This window comes from Caenorhabditis elegans, chromosome V (assembly GCF_000002985.6).
Source record: "Caenorhabditis elegans chromosome V".
In the NCBI taxonomy this organism is placed as follows: domain Eukaryota; kingdom Metazoa; phylum Nematoda; class Chromadorea; order Rhabditida; family Rhabditidae; genus Caenorhabditis; species Caenorhabditis elegans.
In genome coordinates, this window is record NC_003283.11 from 15,578,677 (window position 1) to 15,596,565 (window position 17,889).

The 17,889-nt window shown below is 36.1% G+C and overlaps 2 protein-coding genes and 3 pseudogenes across 7 annotated transcripts; 2 read left to right on the forward strand and 3 right to left on the reverse strand.

The window, feature by feature from the left end:
- Positions 1-30: 30 nt before the first annotated feature.
- F28F8.7 (ELM2 domain-containing protein) lies at positions 31-11,941 on the reverse strand (the record flags this gene model as incomplete). Of its 3 annotated transcripts, none has more annotated exons than NM_074473.3 (4): positions 31-1,043; positions 1,355-1,824; positions 1,873-2,172; positions 6,436-6,693. In NM_074473.3, the coding sequence occupies 3 exons, from the start codon at positions 2,168-2,170 to the stop codon at positions 417-419; spliced, it is 1,395 nt and encodes a 464-aa protein (NP_506874.1). The 3 variants fall into 3 exon arrangements, 2 of the variants coding, with proteins under 2 accessions (NP_506874.1, NP_001309640.1); NR_136374.1 differs by lacking the exon at positions 6,436-6,693 and adding an exon at positions 11,882-11,941 and having other exon boundaries at positions 417-1,043; NM_001322594.3 differs by lacking the exons at positions 1,873-2,172; positions 6,436-6,693 and having other exon boundaries at positions 417-1,043; positions 1,355-1,396.
- B0391.10 lies at positions 6,391-14,509 on the forward strand (annotated as a pseudogene). Its single transcript has 8 exons — positions 6,391-6,945; positions 7,000-7,085; positions 12,920-12,998; positions 13,044-13,135; positions 13,187-13,547; positions 13,747-13,986; positions 14,034-14,129; positions 14,176-14,509. Coding segments are annotated over exons 1-8 (1,843 nt in total).
- Positions 10,237-11,154, forward strand: F28F8.10 (annotated as a pseudogene). The gene has a single exon. A coding segment is annotated over exon 1 (918 nt).
- Positions 14,510-14,707: 198 nt separating the features above from the next.
- On the reverse strand, positions 14,708-15,997 carry fbxa-139 (DUF38 domain-containing protein). Its single transcript, NM_074475.3, has 2 exons — positions 15,037-15,997; positions 14,708-14,986 (listed from the first exon to the last, which is right to left on the reverse strand). Exons 1-2 carry the CDS (start codon positions 15,121-15,123, stop codon positions 14,786-14,788), a joined length of 288 nt encoding a protein of 95 aa, NP_506876.1. The 5' UTR covers positions 15,124-15,997; the 3' UTR covers positions 14,708-14,785.
- A 381-nt stretch (positions 15,998-16,378) lies between these two features.
- On the reverse strand, positions 16,379-17,790 carry B0391.8 (annotated as a pseudogene). Its single transcript has one exon. A coding segment is annotated over exon 1 (1,412 nt).
- Positions 17,791-17,889: the final 99 nt, after the last annotated feature.

The window sequence follows — 17,889 nt, forward strand, 5'->3', positions numbered from 1 at the left end:
CAACCAGCATTATGAAACGAGAAACAAGAATATCAACAGAATATCACTTTTGTAAGTGAGAACCGGGGGAATGTTTAAATTTAAAAAAGGGAAAGCAATTAAAAATGTCGAAATAACTTCGGGAATTGAGAAATGTGCAAAGTAAGAAAACAACAAAAATTTATAGTCAAAGTACAGGGATTTGGAATTAAAAAAAATAAGGGAAACATACAGTTACTTCAAAGGCGCAAGCGTCATTGCAATTCGATGGGTCTCGTAGCGAATGGTTTATTTTTGCATCATTATTTTTTGCTGAATTTCGAAAATATTTTTATTTTATTTATTTTTAAAATTTTTTCATAAAATCTTCGTCTTTTGATAACGTTTGCGCCTTCAAAGTAACTTTAAACCGAAAAAAATGCAATAGGATATGTGATTTATGGTCTTTGAACTCGTTCGAAATTTTTCGAATTTTTCACCGAAACAATCATCGTCTTGAGCTTTTCCGCTACTCCTGGGCAAACTTCAACGATCATGTGATGTCCATTTTGATAACCGCATTTTTGGAAAAGCGGGATAGAATATGGCTTCAGCTTTTCAGACGTTGACATTGCAGAAATACGCTTCTCCACAGCCAAATGACGATTGATATTGTCGTTGTGTCCGAGAATTTCGATCTCTTCCTTTGTGAGCTCAGATCTCTTCAATGCGTAGATCTTCTCAAACTCTTCCCGTGACAGTGAGCCCGACGATGTTCGCATCAGCGTATTCCAAGAAATAACCTTGTTGGCTTCTTCCTTGCTGAACACAGTGGCTTTCGATGGACGGGTGTTTCCAGTAATTCCTTGATAAGTAGAGCAGATCAGACAGAGCTTAGTATCGTCGGGAATTGGATCGTAATACTTCAACGCTTTGTTGCAATTCTGACAAGCCCATCGAGGTTGAAACTCCAAGTCCTCACAGAGCGGCTCGTTGCAGTGGCAGGATTTGCTGGTTTTTTCCATGATGTGATGTTGGAATGCGTGGCAGAAGTGATGGATCTCGTCGAGGTTGTAGTTGGGCATCTGGAAGCATTTTATTTGAGAAAATTCAGACTATCCTCACAAAAATCGAAAATTTTTTGAAAAATAACGTTTAATTTTTGGTCATTTTCTTTTTATTTTAAAAAGAAAATTTTTATGTTTTCCTATGTTTTCGCTTATGAACTAAACAAAATATTATGAAAATTAATCTTTATTGTTAATTTTCTTTAAAAATTTTTTTTTTCGACTTTTCGAGTTTCCGGAAAATCACATTTTCCGGCAAAAATCTCGAAAATATATGGCTTAAAATTGAATTTTTCTTTAATTTTCTCTCTCTATTAGCTTCAACTTACACAATTCTTCTGAATTTCTCGCAAAATTGGCCCTTTTTTCATCTTCTTGAGAGCATCTTTGAACCGCTCAATTTGCACAACACGAAGTGGCTGGAAAGCACGTGGAAGATCTGGAAGTACTTGATCAATGGAATCAAGGCTCTTCTCAATTGAATAGTCGTTGATCATCAACCATTGAAGTGCAACCTCCATCGGAATATGATTTTCGAATTGGCGCCAAATTGCTCTCCAGTACGCGTTTTTGAGCAGGTCGTAGTCCAAGTTTTGATCATCATCAGGCGGACACCACATTCTCTCATCTCGATCCTCCTCCTCATCGCGTCCTCGGAGTTTTTTGAATGGTCCGACATGGGCTTGGTGTTCACGTCCTACTGCATTCTCGAGATATAGAAAATTTTCCGAATTTTTCGGAGAACGGCTTTTCGTACACAGAGCTCGTTGCAGGAGCGGCGGAACCTGGTCCACTGAAGCTGAAAATAATTTATTTGATTGAAACGTTAAGAACCTAGTCTTCTTACCCTGTTTTCCGCTCTTTTTACTCGAGCAAACGGAATCCGAGGAATTCTTCCTGACTTTTTTCACATTTTTGATGTTCAAAGGCTGCAAGGGATTCTTCTTTTTCTCGAATGATCGAGCCGGTGTGATTTTCCGAATGGATTTTTTTGCGATGAGTGGATTGTCTACATTTTCCTCGCCACTCGATTCGCCTTCGGTTTCGAGAATATTCGGTGCAATGCTCTCCTCATCGCCGTGTTCCAACCAGATGATCGCTTTTTTGGCAAACTGAGGCTTCGAAATATGTAGGCGTCGGAGCATTTCTGAAATTGGGACTTGTTCACGGCGGTAAAATGGTTTTTTTTAAAGTTGACATATTGAAATTACCATTTCTGCCTAGTTTAGGTGCCCCGTGTTTTTGGAATTCTCTGCTGGGAAATGAAGTGAATTAGGTTACTGTACTTCTTATAGGCGCATAGTTCACGATGGTTCGGCTGCTAGATTGTACGGGCTCCTGGCTTCCCTGATTAGTGAAAATAGAAAGTGACAGTGAAGTAGTGTGAACCTCCGGTGCTGTATTTTGTATTACTGAGCGGAGTGTCGTTGCAAAACTACGCGGTACGGTAGAATTTCTATTGCATTTATTCGCTTTCAATTGATTCTCTATCAAACAAAAATTATTTCAAAACAATTCGAGCGGAATAGAAATATTGAAAAGTTTGAAATACAAATAATTTCATAATTTTACTCTCGAAGCTTAAGGTTGCCCACAGAGCGCGTTTACTTGCAAAGACAAAACCGAAAGCCCGAACAGATAGAACATCTTAGGTTGCAATGTTTTCAACAAAAAAAAGAAGTACCACAGATATAGAGCGTATTGCTGCAAGAGACGCAGAGAAAGAACGATAACCGGGTGTCTAGCTTTGTACTGTTGAGTATGGGGTTTTCGAGAAGAATTCAAACGAAAATATCATGCCGTACAAGAAACATGATTTTGTTCATGGTGCGTCCATAGTCTGCGGAAAACGGGAATTTCCCGCGTGCGGAAACGTCCATAGTTCGCAGAAAAAGCGAGCGAGTTTCTCGCTTCGTTATTGGTCAATTTCAACAAGTGGGCGTGTCCAACCAATTAGAGGCTGTAAAATTTTAAGCTGAGCAATGAGAAAGCGAAAAAATTACAGGCCACGCCTACTTTTTTGAATTTTGAGGGAAAAAAAGAGAGGAAGTCGCCTTTTGAAGGGATATTGGTTTGAGGTTAGTGATGGGATGTGGTCGGGGTACTGTACAGTGCGTACAAGTTTTATACGCCACCCCCCCCCCCCCCAAAATATGCCCTGTGGCCACGTGTGTCAGTTTTGGTAAAAATCTGCTAATGCCATTCGATTCCAAATCTCAAAAAACCTACTGACATTTTTTTTACAGAGTGATAGCTTCAAAATTGAAGTTACTAGGTCAAAAAAACGCAAAAAAGGCCGTACAACTTCTATACGCCACCCTGAGATTTTTGTTGAAAATCAGTGATATTGCCAAATTATCAACCTTTTCAGGACCAACTTTTTTAATTGTTCTCCAATTTTCGAGTACCCGTGTATATTTCAACTATTCTCATAAGATTTTCACGTCACAGAATTTTTATAATTTTTTTTGGTCCTGTAAGCCAACTTTGGGAGCCGACCACTGATGGCGCCCTTATCTCACGTTCCAGCCCTCCAAAAATTCTGAAATTTTTTTCAGTGCTAAAGGAGAATGCTTACATTTCATACTATAACTGCCAAAGTTGTAGGTTCTGTTTAAATAATTCTGTAATTTGTTTTGTGTTAGGTTTGAAAATACGGTAACAGTTATTTTGGAGAACTTGGACTAGTTACTGTAGTTTGGGAAAAATTGACTTTTCGCCTTTTGAAGTGATATTGGTTTGAGGTTAGTGATGGGATATGGTCGGGGTACTGTAGTAGTACTGTAGAGGTACTGTAGGAGTACTGTAGGATTACTGTAGTTTGGGAAAAATTGACTTTGCGCCTTTTGAAGGGATATTGGTTTGAGGTTAGTGATGGGATATGGTCGGGGTACTGTAGTAGTACTGCAGAGGTACTGTAGGAGTACTGTAGGATTACTGTAGTTTGGGAAAAATTGACTTTGCGCCTTTTGAAGGGATATTGGTTTGAGGTTAGTGATGGGATATGGTCGGGGTACTGTAGTAGTACTGCAGAGGTACTGTAGGAGTACTGTAGGATTACTGTAGTTTGGGAAAAAAAGACCCATCGTGGTGAGACCCATCGTAGTGAGACCCATCGTGGTGAGACCCGTCGTGGTGAGACCCATCGTGGTGAGACCCATCGTGGTGACCCAAATTTTTGGCGGGAAATTCAAATTTTCAGTGAAAAAAATTTTTGGCGGGAAATTCAAATTTTCTGTGAGAAAAATTTTGGGGGGAAATTCAAATTTTCAGTGAAAAAAATTTTGGCGGGAAATTCAAATTTTCAGTGAAAAAAATTTTGGCGGGAAATTCAAATTTTCTGTGAGAAAAATTTTGGGGGGAAATTCAAATTTTCTGTGAGAAAAATTTTGGGGGGAAATTCAAATTTTCAGTGAGAAAAATTTTGGGGGGAAATTCAAATTTTCAGTGAAAAAAATTTTAGCGGGAAATTCAAATTTTCTGTGAGAAAAATTTTGGGGGGAAATTCAAATTTTCTGTGAGAAAAATTTTGGGGGGAAATTCAAATTTTCAGTGAGAAAAATTTTGGGGGGAAATTCAAATTTTCAGTGAAAAAAATTTTAGCGGGAAATTCAAATTTTCAGTGAAAAATTTTTGGCGGGAAATTCAAATTTTCAGTGAAAAACATTTTGGTGGGAATTTCAAATTTTCAGTGAGAAAAATTTTGGCGGGAAATTCAAATTTTCAGTAAAAAACATTTTGGCGGGAATTTCAAATTTTCAGTGAAAAACGTTTTGCCGGGAAATTCAAATTTTCTGAGAAAAATTTTTTGGCGGGAAATTCAAATTTTCTGAGAAACTTTTTGTTAGCTTAAGTACCACCTGGAACTAGCGAGACCCATCGTGGTGAGACCCTTAAAAATATGGGCGGGAACTTCAAAATTTATGAGAAAAGAAATTTTGGCGGGAATTCAAATTTTCTGTGAGAAAAATTTTGGCGGGAAATTCAAATTTTCAGTAAAAAACATTTTGGCGGGAATTTCAAATTTTCAGTGAAAAACGTTTTGCCGGGAAATTCAAATTTTCTGTGAGAAAAATTTTGGGGGGAAATTCAAATTTTCAGTGAAAAAAATTTTGGCGGGAAATTCAAATTTTCAGTAAAAAACATTTTGGCGGGAATTTCAAATTTTCAGTGAAAAACGTTTTGCCGGGAAATTCAAATTTTCTGTGAGAAAAATTTTGGGGGGAAATTCAAATTTTCAGTGAAAAAAATTTTGGCGGGAAATTCAAATTTTCAGTAAAAAACATTTTGGCGGGAATTTCAAATTTTCAGTGAAAAACGTTTTGCCGGGAAATTCAAATTTTCTGAGAAACTTTTTGTTAGCTTAAGTACCACCTGGAACTAGCGAGACCCATCGTGGTGAGACCCTTAAAAATATGGGCGGGAACTTCAAAATTTATGAGAAAAGAAATTTTGGCGGGAATTCAAATTTTCTGAGATAAATTTTGGCGGGAATTCAAATTTTCTGGGAAAAAAATTTTTGCGGGAAATTCAGATTTTCTGAGAAAAAAGATTTTGGCGGGAAATTCAAATTTTCTGAGGAAAACATTTGGCGGGAAATCCAAATTTTTGTTCTGGAATCAATTTTTTTGTTTCAGCACCTTCTGGAAGTTTCAAGAAAATTCTAGACTGTTCTAGAATCATCTGGAAAATTCAAAAAAGTTCTGAAATGCTCTACAACCTCCTATAACTGTAGGAGTTTTTATTTGTTTCGTTACATCTATATTCAAAGAACTTACTATTAGTAGTTAATTATTCAGACTTCTCCAGTTAAGGAAAGTTATTAACTTATTAATAAAACTGTAACTCTGTGGAATTTTTTCGAAAGCCTGATAATGACAATGTGTTAGTAGAAAAATCAGAACATTCTAACTGTCTCTTTGAATTTTCTGAATCGTATACCATGGAAGGAGAAAATGCGATTTAATCGATGAAGTTTCAACTTTTTTTAATGAGGCATTTTTGAATGATTAAAAGGACATTTGTTATACATTTTCAACTCCGCCAGTCGTTGGCCGCGCCGGAGGCGCGGTCATCGGCTGGTATACAATAAATTGAAATGCTCAAGGAGCTGGAGTCTTGCCCGAAAGAAGTTCATCATGAAAATGTATCACTAATGCGCGTTTACATCGTCAATCCCGCACAAAGAAATTGGCTAACGCTAAGCCACGAAGTCTATCGCTTTTTAAGCATTGTGGGACAGGACGCACGTATTAATCATTTCCGCGTGTATTTCACCCAGTAAGCAACTCTTCACAAAAAGCTTTACACAAAAAAAGTTTATAGAAGTTGTTGCTTCCAAGAAAATACGAAACATGCAGAAATCGATATTTTCAGAAGCTTGCAAAGATACCAGAAACATGCATCATACCTACAAGGAGTTCAATAATTCCGTCGTCCTGCACGAGTGGCAAGTGACCAACGAACTTCTCGCCGACATTTGTTGCAATTCCAAAGGCGAAGGAGGACACGGAGCAATGACCAGTGGAGATTGGCGATGAGCGGTGCAGAGGAATAACAGTACACAGTTTAGACGAATTCCATTTTAATTACATGGAATAAAGGAGAATATAGAAATGCGGTGGAATCATATCAAAAATGAAGAACTGAATGAATGCGAATCCTAAAAAGAAAGAAAAAAGCTAAACTCGGCGAGTACGACACTCCACAATAACGTTTCGTTATCGACGGAGCGCGAATGCAGCTCCGAATAGCATTGGCGGAAATTCAAGTGAGAATCATCATAACTTGGACAATGGAACGACTGCCAACGAATTAATGGAATATAAGAATGGAAGGGCAATTCAATCATAAGTTAGCAAAGTTGTGACGGAGCGAATTAGCTGCCAAGGAAAAGTTAAATACTTTTGCTTCTAAATTTGTAAGATCCCTCGCCTAATTTCGTCATTTTTGAGAACAATGTATTCAATTTCAGTCATAAACAAGCTGAATATATGGGAAGAATGGACACTTATAATTATCGACGCCGTCAGTGACAATAACGGATTTCTCACTAACTTCGTAAGTTTGTGGTCCAATGCTCCGCCGGTGGTTCACCACGTGGAATACAAAACAAATGAAAAATGGTTCAAAATCTAGAATTTCAGTCAAAGTCAGTAAAATCCTGCTCCTCGCGAAGTACACGAGCTGCTTAAATCGACACATCACGGCACGGCGAACGGGACATGGCCTAGAAAGTTGCGAAAACTAGTCCCGCGGCTGCAATGCTTTATTTTTTTCATTTGGTTGCGGTGGGCTTTTCGATGTTTTTTCGTGTTTTTTGAAGTTTTTTCGTCGTTTTTTCTTGTTTTCTTCGTTAATAATTGAATTTAAAATAATATTTTCAGTAAAAGGCCACAAATCGCCGCAAAAATCGACCGCGTGAGCCGCGAAACGGCGGAAAACGTCTAAAAGTGAGTTTTTTTTCTAAATATCTCAAAAATTTGACGCTTATTTTTTTCGAAAAAGCTCTCAAATATGGAGAAAAACATGTTTGTTCGGAATTAGAAAGATTTGAGACTCAAGCTCGCGTATTTCATATTTATTTTTTCGATTTTAGCGAAAAATCAACACATTTTCGATCATTTTTGAACAAAAAATTGTTTTCTCAAAAATTTGACGCTTATTTTTTTGAAACTGCACTCAAATATGAAGAAAAGCATGATTAACCAGAAAAAGTAACATTTGAGACCCAAGCTCGCGTATTTCATATTTATTTTTTCGATTTTAGCGAAAAATCAACACATTTTCGATCATTTTTGAACAAAAAATTGTTTTCTCAAAAATTTGACGCTTATTTTTTTCGAAAAAGCTCTCAAATATGGAGAAAAACATGTTTGTTCGGAATTAGAAAGATTTGAGACTCAAGCTCGCGTATTTCAGCTTATTTTTTTCATTTGGTTGCGGTGGGCTTTTCGATGTTTTTTCGTGTTTTTTGAAGTTTTTTCGTCGTTTTTTCTTGTTTTCTTCGTTAATAATTGAATTTAAAATAATATTTTCAGTAAAAGGCCACAAATCGCCGCAAAAATCGACCGCGTGAGCCGCGAAACGGCGGAAAACGTCTAAAAGTGAGTTTTTTTTCTAAATATCTCAAAAATTTGACGCTTATTTTTTTCGAAAAAGCTCTCAAATATGGAGAAAAACATGTTTGTTCGGAATTAGAAAGATTTGAGACTCAAGCTCGCGTATTTCATATTTATTTTTTCGATTTTAGCGAAAAATCAACACATTTTCGATCATTTTTGAACAAAAAATTGTTTTCTCAAAAATTTGACGCTTATTTTTTTCGAAAAAGCTCTCAAATATGGAGAAAAACATGTTTGTTCGGAATTAGAAAGATTTGAGACTCAAGCTCGCGTATTTCATATTTATTTTTTCGATTTTAGCGAAAAATCAACACATTTTCGATCATTTTTGAACAAAAAATTGTTTTCTCAAAAATTTGACGCTTATTTTTTTGAAACTGCACTCAAATATGAAGAAAAGCATGATTAACCAGAAAAAGTAACATTTGAGACCCAAGCTCGCGTATTTCATATTTATTTTTTCGATTTTAGCGAAAAATCAACACATTTTCGATCATTTTTGAACAAAAAATTGTTTTCTCAAAAATTTGACGCTTATTTTTTTCGAAAAAGCTCTCAAATATGGAGAAAAACATGTTTGTTCGGAATTAGAAAGATTTGAGACTCAAGCTCGCGTATTTCATATTTATTTTTTCGATTTTAGCGAAAAATCAACACATTTTCGATCATTTTTGAACAAAAAATTGTTTTCTCAAAAATTTGACGCTTATTTTTTTTGAAACTGCACTCAAATAAGAAGAAAAGCATGATTAACCAGAAAAAGTAACATTTGAGACCCAAGCTCGCGTATTTCATATTTATTTTTTCGATTTTAGCGAAAAATCAACACATTTTCGATCATTTTTGAACAAAAAATTGTTTTCTCAAAAATTTGACGCTTATTTTTTTCGAAAAAGCTCTCAAATATGGAGAAAAACATGTTTGTTCGGAATTAGAAAGATTTGAGACTCAAGCTCGCGTATTTCATATTTATTTTTTCGATTTTAGCGAAAAATCAACACATTTTCGATCATTTTTGAACAAAAAATTGTTTTCTCAAAAATTTGACGCTTATTTTTTTCGAAAAAGCTCTCAAATATGGAGAAAAACATGTTTGTTCGGAATTAGAAAGATTTGAGACTCAAGCTCGCGTATTTCATATTTATTTTTTCGATTTTAGCGAAAAATCAACACATTTTCGATCATTTTTGAACAAAAAATTGTTTTCTCAAAAATTTGACGCTTATTTTTTTGAAACTGCACTCAAATATGAAGAAAAGCATGATTAACCAGAAAAAGTAACATTTGAGACCCAAGCTCGCGTATTTCATATTTATTTTTTCGATTTTAGCGAAAAATCAACACATTTTCGATCATTTTTGAACAAAAAATTGTTTTCTCAAAAATTTGACGCTTATTTTTTTCGAAAAAGCTCTCAAATATGGAGAAAAACATGTTTGTTCGGAATTAGAAAGATTTGAGACTCAAGCTCGCGTATTTCATATTTATTTTTTCGATTTTAGCGAAAAATCAACACATTTTCGATCATTTTTGAACAAAAAATTGTTTTCTCAAAAATTTGACGCTTATTTTTTTTGAAACTGCACTCAAATAAGAAGAAAAGCATGATTAACCAGAAAAAGTAACATTTGAGACCCAAGCTCGCGTATTTCATATTTATTTTTTCGATTTTAGCGAAAAATCAACACATTTTCGATCATTTTTGAACAAAAAAATTGTTTTCTCAAAAATTTGACGCTTATTTTTTTTGAAACTGCACTCAAATATGAAGAAAAGCATGATTAACCAGAAAAAGTAACAGTTGAGACCCAAGCTCGCGTATTTCATATTTTTTTTTTCGATTTTAGCGAAAAATCAACACATTTTCGATCATTTTTGAACAAAAAAATTGTTTTCTCAAAAATTTGACGCTTTTTTTTTTGAAACTGCACTCAAATATGAAGAAAAGCATGATTAACCAGAAAAAGTAACATTTGAGACTCAAGCTCGCGTATTTCATTTTTTTTTTCGATTTTAGCACAAAATCAACACTCTTTTGAAAAAAATATTCGAAATATTCGCTCCTAATTTTTAATGATTTCCAGATGACAAGCTGGTTCACACCACATTCTACTGAGGAAATCGCTTCAAATAACCGAAATCATCCCGACATTGGCTCCAGCAGCTCCGCAACTACCTACAGCTCGTCAAATTGTTTGAATATGGATGAAGGAATTCTGACGAGAGACGTTGAAATGGCTTTCAGTGATGAAATTCCGACTTTTTCTAAAACCGTAATTTTTTTAAAAATTTCAAAAATAACATTATATGATTTTGCAGAGGACCTCCAATTCCGTGTTTCCTCCTGCACCTTATCGAAATTCGTTCAGTTTCCAGCCCCGGACAGCTCAGCGGTTCCTAATTCGAATGCTCAGCAAGAAGTCCAACTTCCACAAGACATTTCTGAAGGACGTGGCTGCGGAGTTGGCCAGAAGAGCAACGTCCGTCTTTACGAGATCGGACCCCGACTGGCCCTGGAACTCGTCGAATTGAAGAAGGAATCGATAAGGACGAAGTTCTCTATCACAAGAATAATGCGAAGACTCCAGATGAACTGATGAAACTGAGAGTTTATATGGGCAAGAAGAAGCACATAAAGAATCGTCTTGAGCAGGAAAGCGAGCAACGCTGCTGCTACTGGACAAGTTGAAGAAAGTTGAGAATCAGAAGGAGAAGGATAGAGAGATTGTGATGAATCGAAATAGGTACACATTGCAATAATTGAATGCTCCTAATTTGATATTTTTCAGAGATAGGACGTTCAACAGATCGTGGTGGAGGTGGAGGCTTCCGTGGAAGATCAGGAGATCGCGATGGAGGATTTTGAGGTGGATTCGATGGAGATTGAGGAGGCTTTAGAGGACGTGGAGGTTGTGATTTCCGTGGAGGCGATCGAGGAGGACTCAAAGGACGTAGCGGAGGGGCGAGGTGGAGAACGAGGCGGTTTCCGTGGTCGTCGTTAATTCTGATATCAGTTCTTGTTTTTGCAATTTGTTGTTTCTCTCTGTTCTCCATTAAGATGTTTTATGTTTGTTATTGTTATCGTTCGTTATAATCATGAATATATCGTACTGTTTACCCCGAATTCAGAACTAGGACAAAAATCTAGCAGAAAATCGCAGGAAAAGTTAGGGACTGCGTGAAAAAATCATATTTGCGCGTAAATTGTGACGCTTGGACAGTTTGACGTCATCACGGTTCTTTACATTATTCATTCATTTTATCAACAATTCGCACTTCTATCGCTCTAAAGTCGATCAAAAAAGCTTATCAGCAACTGCCGTCGAGTGAAATGCGATACAATTTGTCTGTGAAAAAACAAATATCGATTTTCCTTGAATATCGTGAAGAACAAATCTTCATACTTACGATTATTCACAAATTCGATGAAAATCTGATAGTTTTTTCCAATTTCAGCTCTATAATTCCAAAAAAAAACCTTCTGTTAATTTTCGCGAAATGTCGTCAATTAAAATGCGCGCTGTGCAGTACGCAACGGTGTACGAAACTTTAAACTGAGTATTCAACGTTGAGCACGCAGTCAGCCAAATTGGAATACGGTAGAGAATTCTCGTCCATGTACCCCCCGCCGGGCCGTGCACATGGTCAAGTTAAAGGTACACTTTTCACAATTTGAAACGCAAAAAACGCTCCGCAGTAAAAGATCGACTGTTGTTTAGCGCTCAAACTCACTTTTCGAGAAATTTCAATTTCTGACGCGAATCGTCTCGAAACCACCAATAGATGTTTAACCTGCAAAATTGAGTCTTGGCAAAAAAAATATTGCAAACATACAAGTTAAATCGCGAAAGAATGGAGGGAAAATGTAGAAAACTGAGAAATGAGAATAAATTGAACTGCGGCAAATCACTTACCGTATTTCCTCTATTAGTATTGCAGTCTCTTGCATCCCTATTTTTTCCTAGCCATCAATACTATTAGGAAACTTCAACAATTTTGTTTTTTTTTTGGATAAATTGAACTTGAAAGTGATTAAATAGCTTATGAAATATTGGAAATGGATGAATTATTCATGGCTTAAACGGTATGAATAAGTTTTCAACAAAAGTTGGTAACTTTTCCAAAAGTTATTGGGCTTTCGAAAATTAGTCTTGCAGCCTCTAATAGTCTCTATTAGTCTTGAACTCTTACGGATCAATTGAAAATTAGTCTTGCATGCAAGACTAATAGAGGAAATATGGTAAATTGCACGTAAACTGGTCACGCCCACAAAACCGTGAAATTTGTTACAGGCCTAAAAATATTGAAAATCTCCGCACAAAATCATTTATTTTTACTACTCAATTTTTGAGTTCAAAAAGATTTTCTTCGAATATTTTCTGATTTGAATAGATTATGTGATATATATATATATTCAATTTTCCTTTTCTCTTAACACTTTGAAGCTGTTTCCTAAAAATATAATTCAGTGTTTTTCAACGAAAGAAAAACATGCACAAAAAAACCGCGAAAAACAACGAGGTGACATATAATTTTCGAAAATAATCTTAAATCTTCTGAAAATTTCCGAAATGAGATCTCATAATATAAAAATGACGACGGAAACATACAAATTAGGCCACAATCAATAAATTCGTTAGTTTTCGAAAAGTGTGCAATACTCCGTGACAGTGTTTGCGGACTAAACACCAGAAATGACGAGCACTGACTTGAACTTAGTTTCTCTTTTTTGAAATACATTTATAAACTAACTATGTTTATTATTTTCAGATTATACAAAGAAAATGGGATAAGCGGGCGAATTATCGATAGAAAATTGCCTGGGAAACGATTACTTCGCTGGTTTGAGGTAAAACTGAAAGCAGTTAAGGCAAAAAATATCAAATTCTTTTAGGTAATGGAAAATGAACAGAAAGCGACATTACTTCTTCAAGATGACGATGCAACTTATAGGGAAAAAAAGTTTTCCCCGAAAAGCGAACCGGGGTAATTTATTATACTATTTTTAGCTGAAAACCCTACATATTTCTTTTATAGGAGCCAAAACGAGAAACCCATCAATCTACTGGAACTATCGTCAATTCATATGCTCCAGCTCAAGCGGATACCCGATTCCAATGAATTTCTCCGATGAATTTGACTTTGACGAAGATCGTGTCTATGAAATGCTTTGCTCAGATGATGAGAATACGACTGATTATTCTGACGAGATCATTGCGATAATAGATGCGAATATGCGGAGCCTATGGATATTTCAATTGTGAGTGATGCTACTAACTTCTGGAGCCGCCGGAACAACCGAGCAAAATTAAAAACGAAGATTGAAGCAAAAACCCGTAAAAACTGTCGATATCACTACTTCGTATGCTCAGGAGATCACAATTTCGAAACTCCACTGGTAAGGTTAAATTTTCTGCAGTTAATTGCCTTTTTTTTATGGGGTTATTCAAGTAATGTAGCAAAATGTATTTAAATACATTTGTGACGTCACAAATGTATTAAAATACATGTTTTTATGTATTTTAATACAGTTGTGACGTAATTTTTCTACACTTTTTAATTTTCCGACACTACTTGAATAACCCCATTAATTTCAGATCTCTGATTTTGCTCCGAAGGCGCACGTTCAAGTTCTGACACAACGGCGGATTTTTAATTCCCCAAACTATAAAACCGAGACAGAATAAAAAACAAATTTGGACTGGAGTTGGAAAGCGAACGAACAAGTCTTTGGATGAATAAAGGTTTTTGTATGAACTGCCACTCACACACACTGATCGATCTTATAAGGGTTTATTATGTGATAAAAACAGGGTAGGAATTCTTACGAATGCAAGGTAATTTATAATTCAATCGAAAAAAAGTAACAAGTTATTTTTTACAGAAACTCTCAAAGATGATTAGCGGACATGCATGCGGACAAACAACTTCGACGAGATGTGCCTTCCTTTAAACTCAGAAGTGGAAAATAAAATACAAAGTACGAATATTCTCAAAAAAACTCTATGTATTCAACTTTTTTTCAGATCTTGGCCTAAAAAATCGATTTTTCTGGAAATTCTTCGAACTTGTCAACGCCGCTCCGTTTTGTGCCACTCGCCGAGCCCCGTACACACATATTTTTGAGAAGAATCCTGCCATATCTGGGAACGAAATTATTTTACAAAAAATAAAGAAAAAAGACCCAAAAGCAAAAAAAACAAATTTGCGAAAACAGAACAAAGTGTTTTTCGCCAAAAATCCGAAAAAGAATGGAATTGAGTTTGAAATGTTTTTTTCCGAAAAAATTAATATTTTGAGCATACTTGTAATCCGGTTACATTTTTTAGCGTTATTTTTTGAAAAAAAAACTTACATGTAACTGAATTTCAAATTTTTTGTGAATTTTTACGATGATTTTTTGCTCCGGTGAAAACAAAAAAATGATTTTTTCAGCAAAAACACAAAAAATCCCCATTCCTGAATCTCACTATCAAATATAATCTCCCCTCTTTCCAGATTCATGCCAATTCTGTCTCGAAAATTTGACCTGTTGTTCTGTTAAGAAACAGTTGTATTGTAAATAAATTTTTATAGATAACAGTTTTGAAATAAAACACAAAATGCACGAAAAGTCCCATTATTATAAAATATTAGTTAGTTTTGAGATACTTTCTCAATCTTGAACTCTTCTTCCTCAAAACTGATGAGAAAATCGGCAGTGGAATTTCGGTAACGGATTGATCCTTCTGAACCACCTTCGTAGTCTGGCTGGAAGACTCTCGCGACCTCTTCAGGGAAGAAAAAATCGATGGCCGGGAAATATCCAAATTCGAATGTTGGAGATTTGCAGATAACCTGGAACATCTTAGTTGTATAAAACTTCAGATTTGTCAGTCTGAACTTACATCTCTAACCTTAATTGCATCTTCCGGATTAAATCTGATTAGATGAAGCTCAAATCGATCGAAGTTGTAGAGATACTCCATTGGCATCAACGTATGACTTCTCCACAGGTGATTCGCGGTTTGCGTGCGGCAGCCCTGAAACTGTTCGCGCACACACCCGCCACACGCGAGTCGCGAACGTTCGCAAACTGCACATGTCTCACTCCTCTGCTGCACACACTTCGCGAACAATACATGGGTGTGCACGAAGCGTAGCGAATGGAGAGTGCGCTCCACTCGCCCGTGGCGAACCTTTATAAGCTGTAATTCGGGTTTGTAAAAAATAGAAATAGCTTCAAAAATTATTGAATATTGAACTTTTATTGCTGAATAGATAAAACAATCAGAAAATTAATATCCTCCTCTGTTCGCATCACGACTCGCTCCGATCCGTCTGATGTTGCCAGGATTGATGAATTTCGGGAAACCTGAAAAAGAAATTGAAGAAATATGTATTCCTTACAATTTTCTTCTTGTTTTTTAAATTGATTTGTATTTTTTTGATAGTATAAAAGCACGCATCACCATTTGACGACGTTGGCGAGCTTTGACTCCCGAAACTCCCGAAGAAGTTAAGCAGAGTGCACTTGTTCTTTTATTTTTCAATGGAATTTTCATCTAATTTCAAGTGTTCAATCGTGCAAACTTTTTTTTTGTTTTTTTAGAAGAAAGTTTGAAAAAAAACTCGGAAATGGAAAAAATTAGTTTTTTCAAGAAACTTGTTCCGCAATGTTTGAAGGTGGAGTAGCACTAGTGGGGATTTTGTCTAAATACACTTAATATTACAATCCAAAACGGCCAAATATCATAATAAAACAGTCCAAAAAGATTTTTTTTTTTCATAATTTTCGGTAAAAGTTTTGGAAAATTGCCAAAATGTTGAAAAATATGAGCTTTTGAAGAAATCTAAAGCATTGTCGCATGTTTCTACCGTTACAATTTTCGATAAGAATAATTCGAACAAAATTGCAGTATCAAAATGTAGGAAAACATTGTTTTTGGTCGACTTCCAAACTTATGAGTGACAAAAACTGAGTAATTGTCACATTTTGACAGTAAAAACAACTTTAAAATTTTTTCGAAATTTTTTCATGATATTTGGTCATTTTGGGACCAAAGGAGTAGTTTTCAACACTTCCCCCCACTATTTTTCCAAGAACTGTTTAATTTATACTCTCGAAACTTATCAATCGATCCTTGGATTTTGTTTAGAAAACAATTTTTTTTTAACTTTTTAAATTTTGATTTGCCAAATTTTTTGCCCATAGGATTTTTTAGTGTAAATTTTTTGTTCTAAAAAGTATCACATTTGTATCAAATATGATAGTCTCATGTTTACTTAGTTGTTTTGCGCAAATTTCTGGTCAAATTCGGTGCTTTCATTTTTTTTTCCGATTTTCCGATGTTTTTCAATGAAAATAGAGAAATAGAAAAACGAAATTTGATGGGTGGTGGGAGAGGACTCCGAACGCATGCGGCAATCCGTGAATACTTTCTTCGATTTTTCCATACACGATCGAATGTATATGTATACTGCAAATATGAAGTATAGAATGAACAAGGTTTCTAATAACTTACCTGACAGATCCAATCTTTGTGCCAAATAATGATCCGCCTCAACCGGATCATTTGTCAACACGGGAGTTAAGATAGATAGCGATCCTTTTGATGCATATCCAATTCCACATCTCCTTGCCCGGGCCTTCAGCCAAACTCCGAGAGTCGGTAATTTTTCGGGATCCCACTTGAAGCATTGTTGTAAAATCTGAGTACTGTTGAGAGCCAAATCATTCTTGTAACTGATGCTGAAAAAATTTCAAATTTTGAGTGGAATTTCAATTTCTGCTACGATTTATGAAAACTTACTCTGCTTCCATATCCATGTCGCGGTCAGTCTGGTGTTGACCTATCCCTCGTCGACATCATCCGGAAAATCGACAAGTGCTTTCGCAGGAGTTCTCATTACTCGATCCGAGTTTTTTCCCAAGAAGGTAGACTCGGTGAGTAAGAAAGTGGCATCACAGAACCGGGTACCGAATCCGTTTCTGGTTGAACCGCAGATATCCAGGACAGCGCGACTTCCAAAAAATGCACTGAAATGTGCTTGCATTTCCAGTGCGAATCGATGAAATAAATCGGATTGTTCAGTTTCCAAACAATTTCTCATGCAATATACGTTCATTGCAGCGCTTATATCCATTATGTAGGTGCACGGCATGGCAACGTACGGATGTAGTGCATCGAATACTTATCTGAAAAAATTGTTTTAATTTGCATTATTTTTTAGAAAGGATATCAAATTTTCTTTGTGATATGGAAAAAAAACATACAGAGAGCTGCCGGAGGTCTCAAATAGGCAGGTCTTCTTGTGACATCCAGATTACCAAAGCACTCAATGAACGTTGCTTCTGGCATCGTTCAGAGAGCACCATCATCCAGTAACTCATCTCCTTCATAGTAACCATTGCTCCCGTTTTGAATCCAATCGACAAGTGCTTTCGCAAAAGTTCTCATTACTCAATGCGAGTTTGTTGCCTGAGAAGGTGGGCTCGGTGAGAAAGAAAGTGGCATATCAACATCGAAGAATCTGGTACCGAATCCGTTTCTCGTTGATCCATAGATATCCAGGACCACACGACATTCAAAATATGGATTCAAAATTTTTTGAATTTCCAGAGCGAATCGATGGAATAAACTTGATCGTTCTGCTTCCAGATTGTCAACGGCGTCCAGTGAATGTGCGTGTGTTGTACCGCGTGTTTGAGCTTTTCCAGCTGTCCTTGCTCACAGCGCCTCAAATCGGGAGAGTTGAGA

What these genes read in the sequence shown, in the direction of transcription:
- fbxa-139 (NM_074475.3), bottom strand. Translation starts at nt 15,123, where the DNA reads ATGCCAATGGAGTATCTCTACAACTTCGATCGATTTGAGCTTCATCTA. An exon ending in ATGCAATTAAGGTTAGAGAT is followed by an intron (nt 14,987 to 15,036) that starts GTAAGTTCAGAC and finishes AAGATGTTCCAG; the next exon opens with GTTATCTGCAAATCTCCAAC.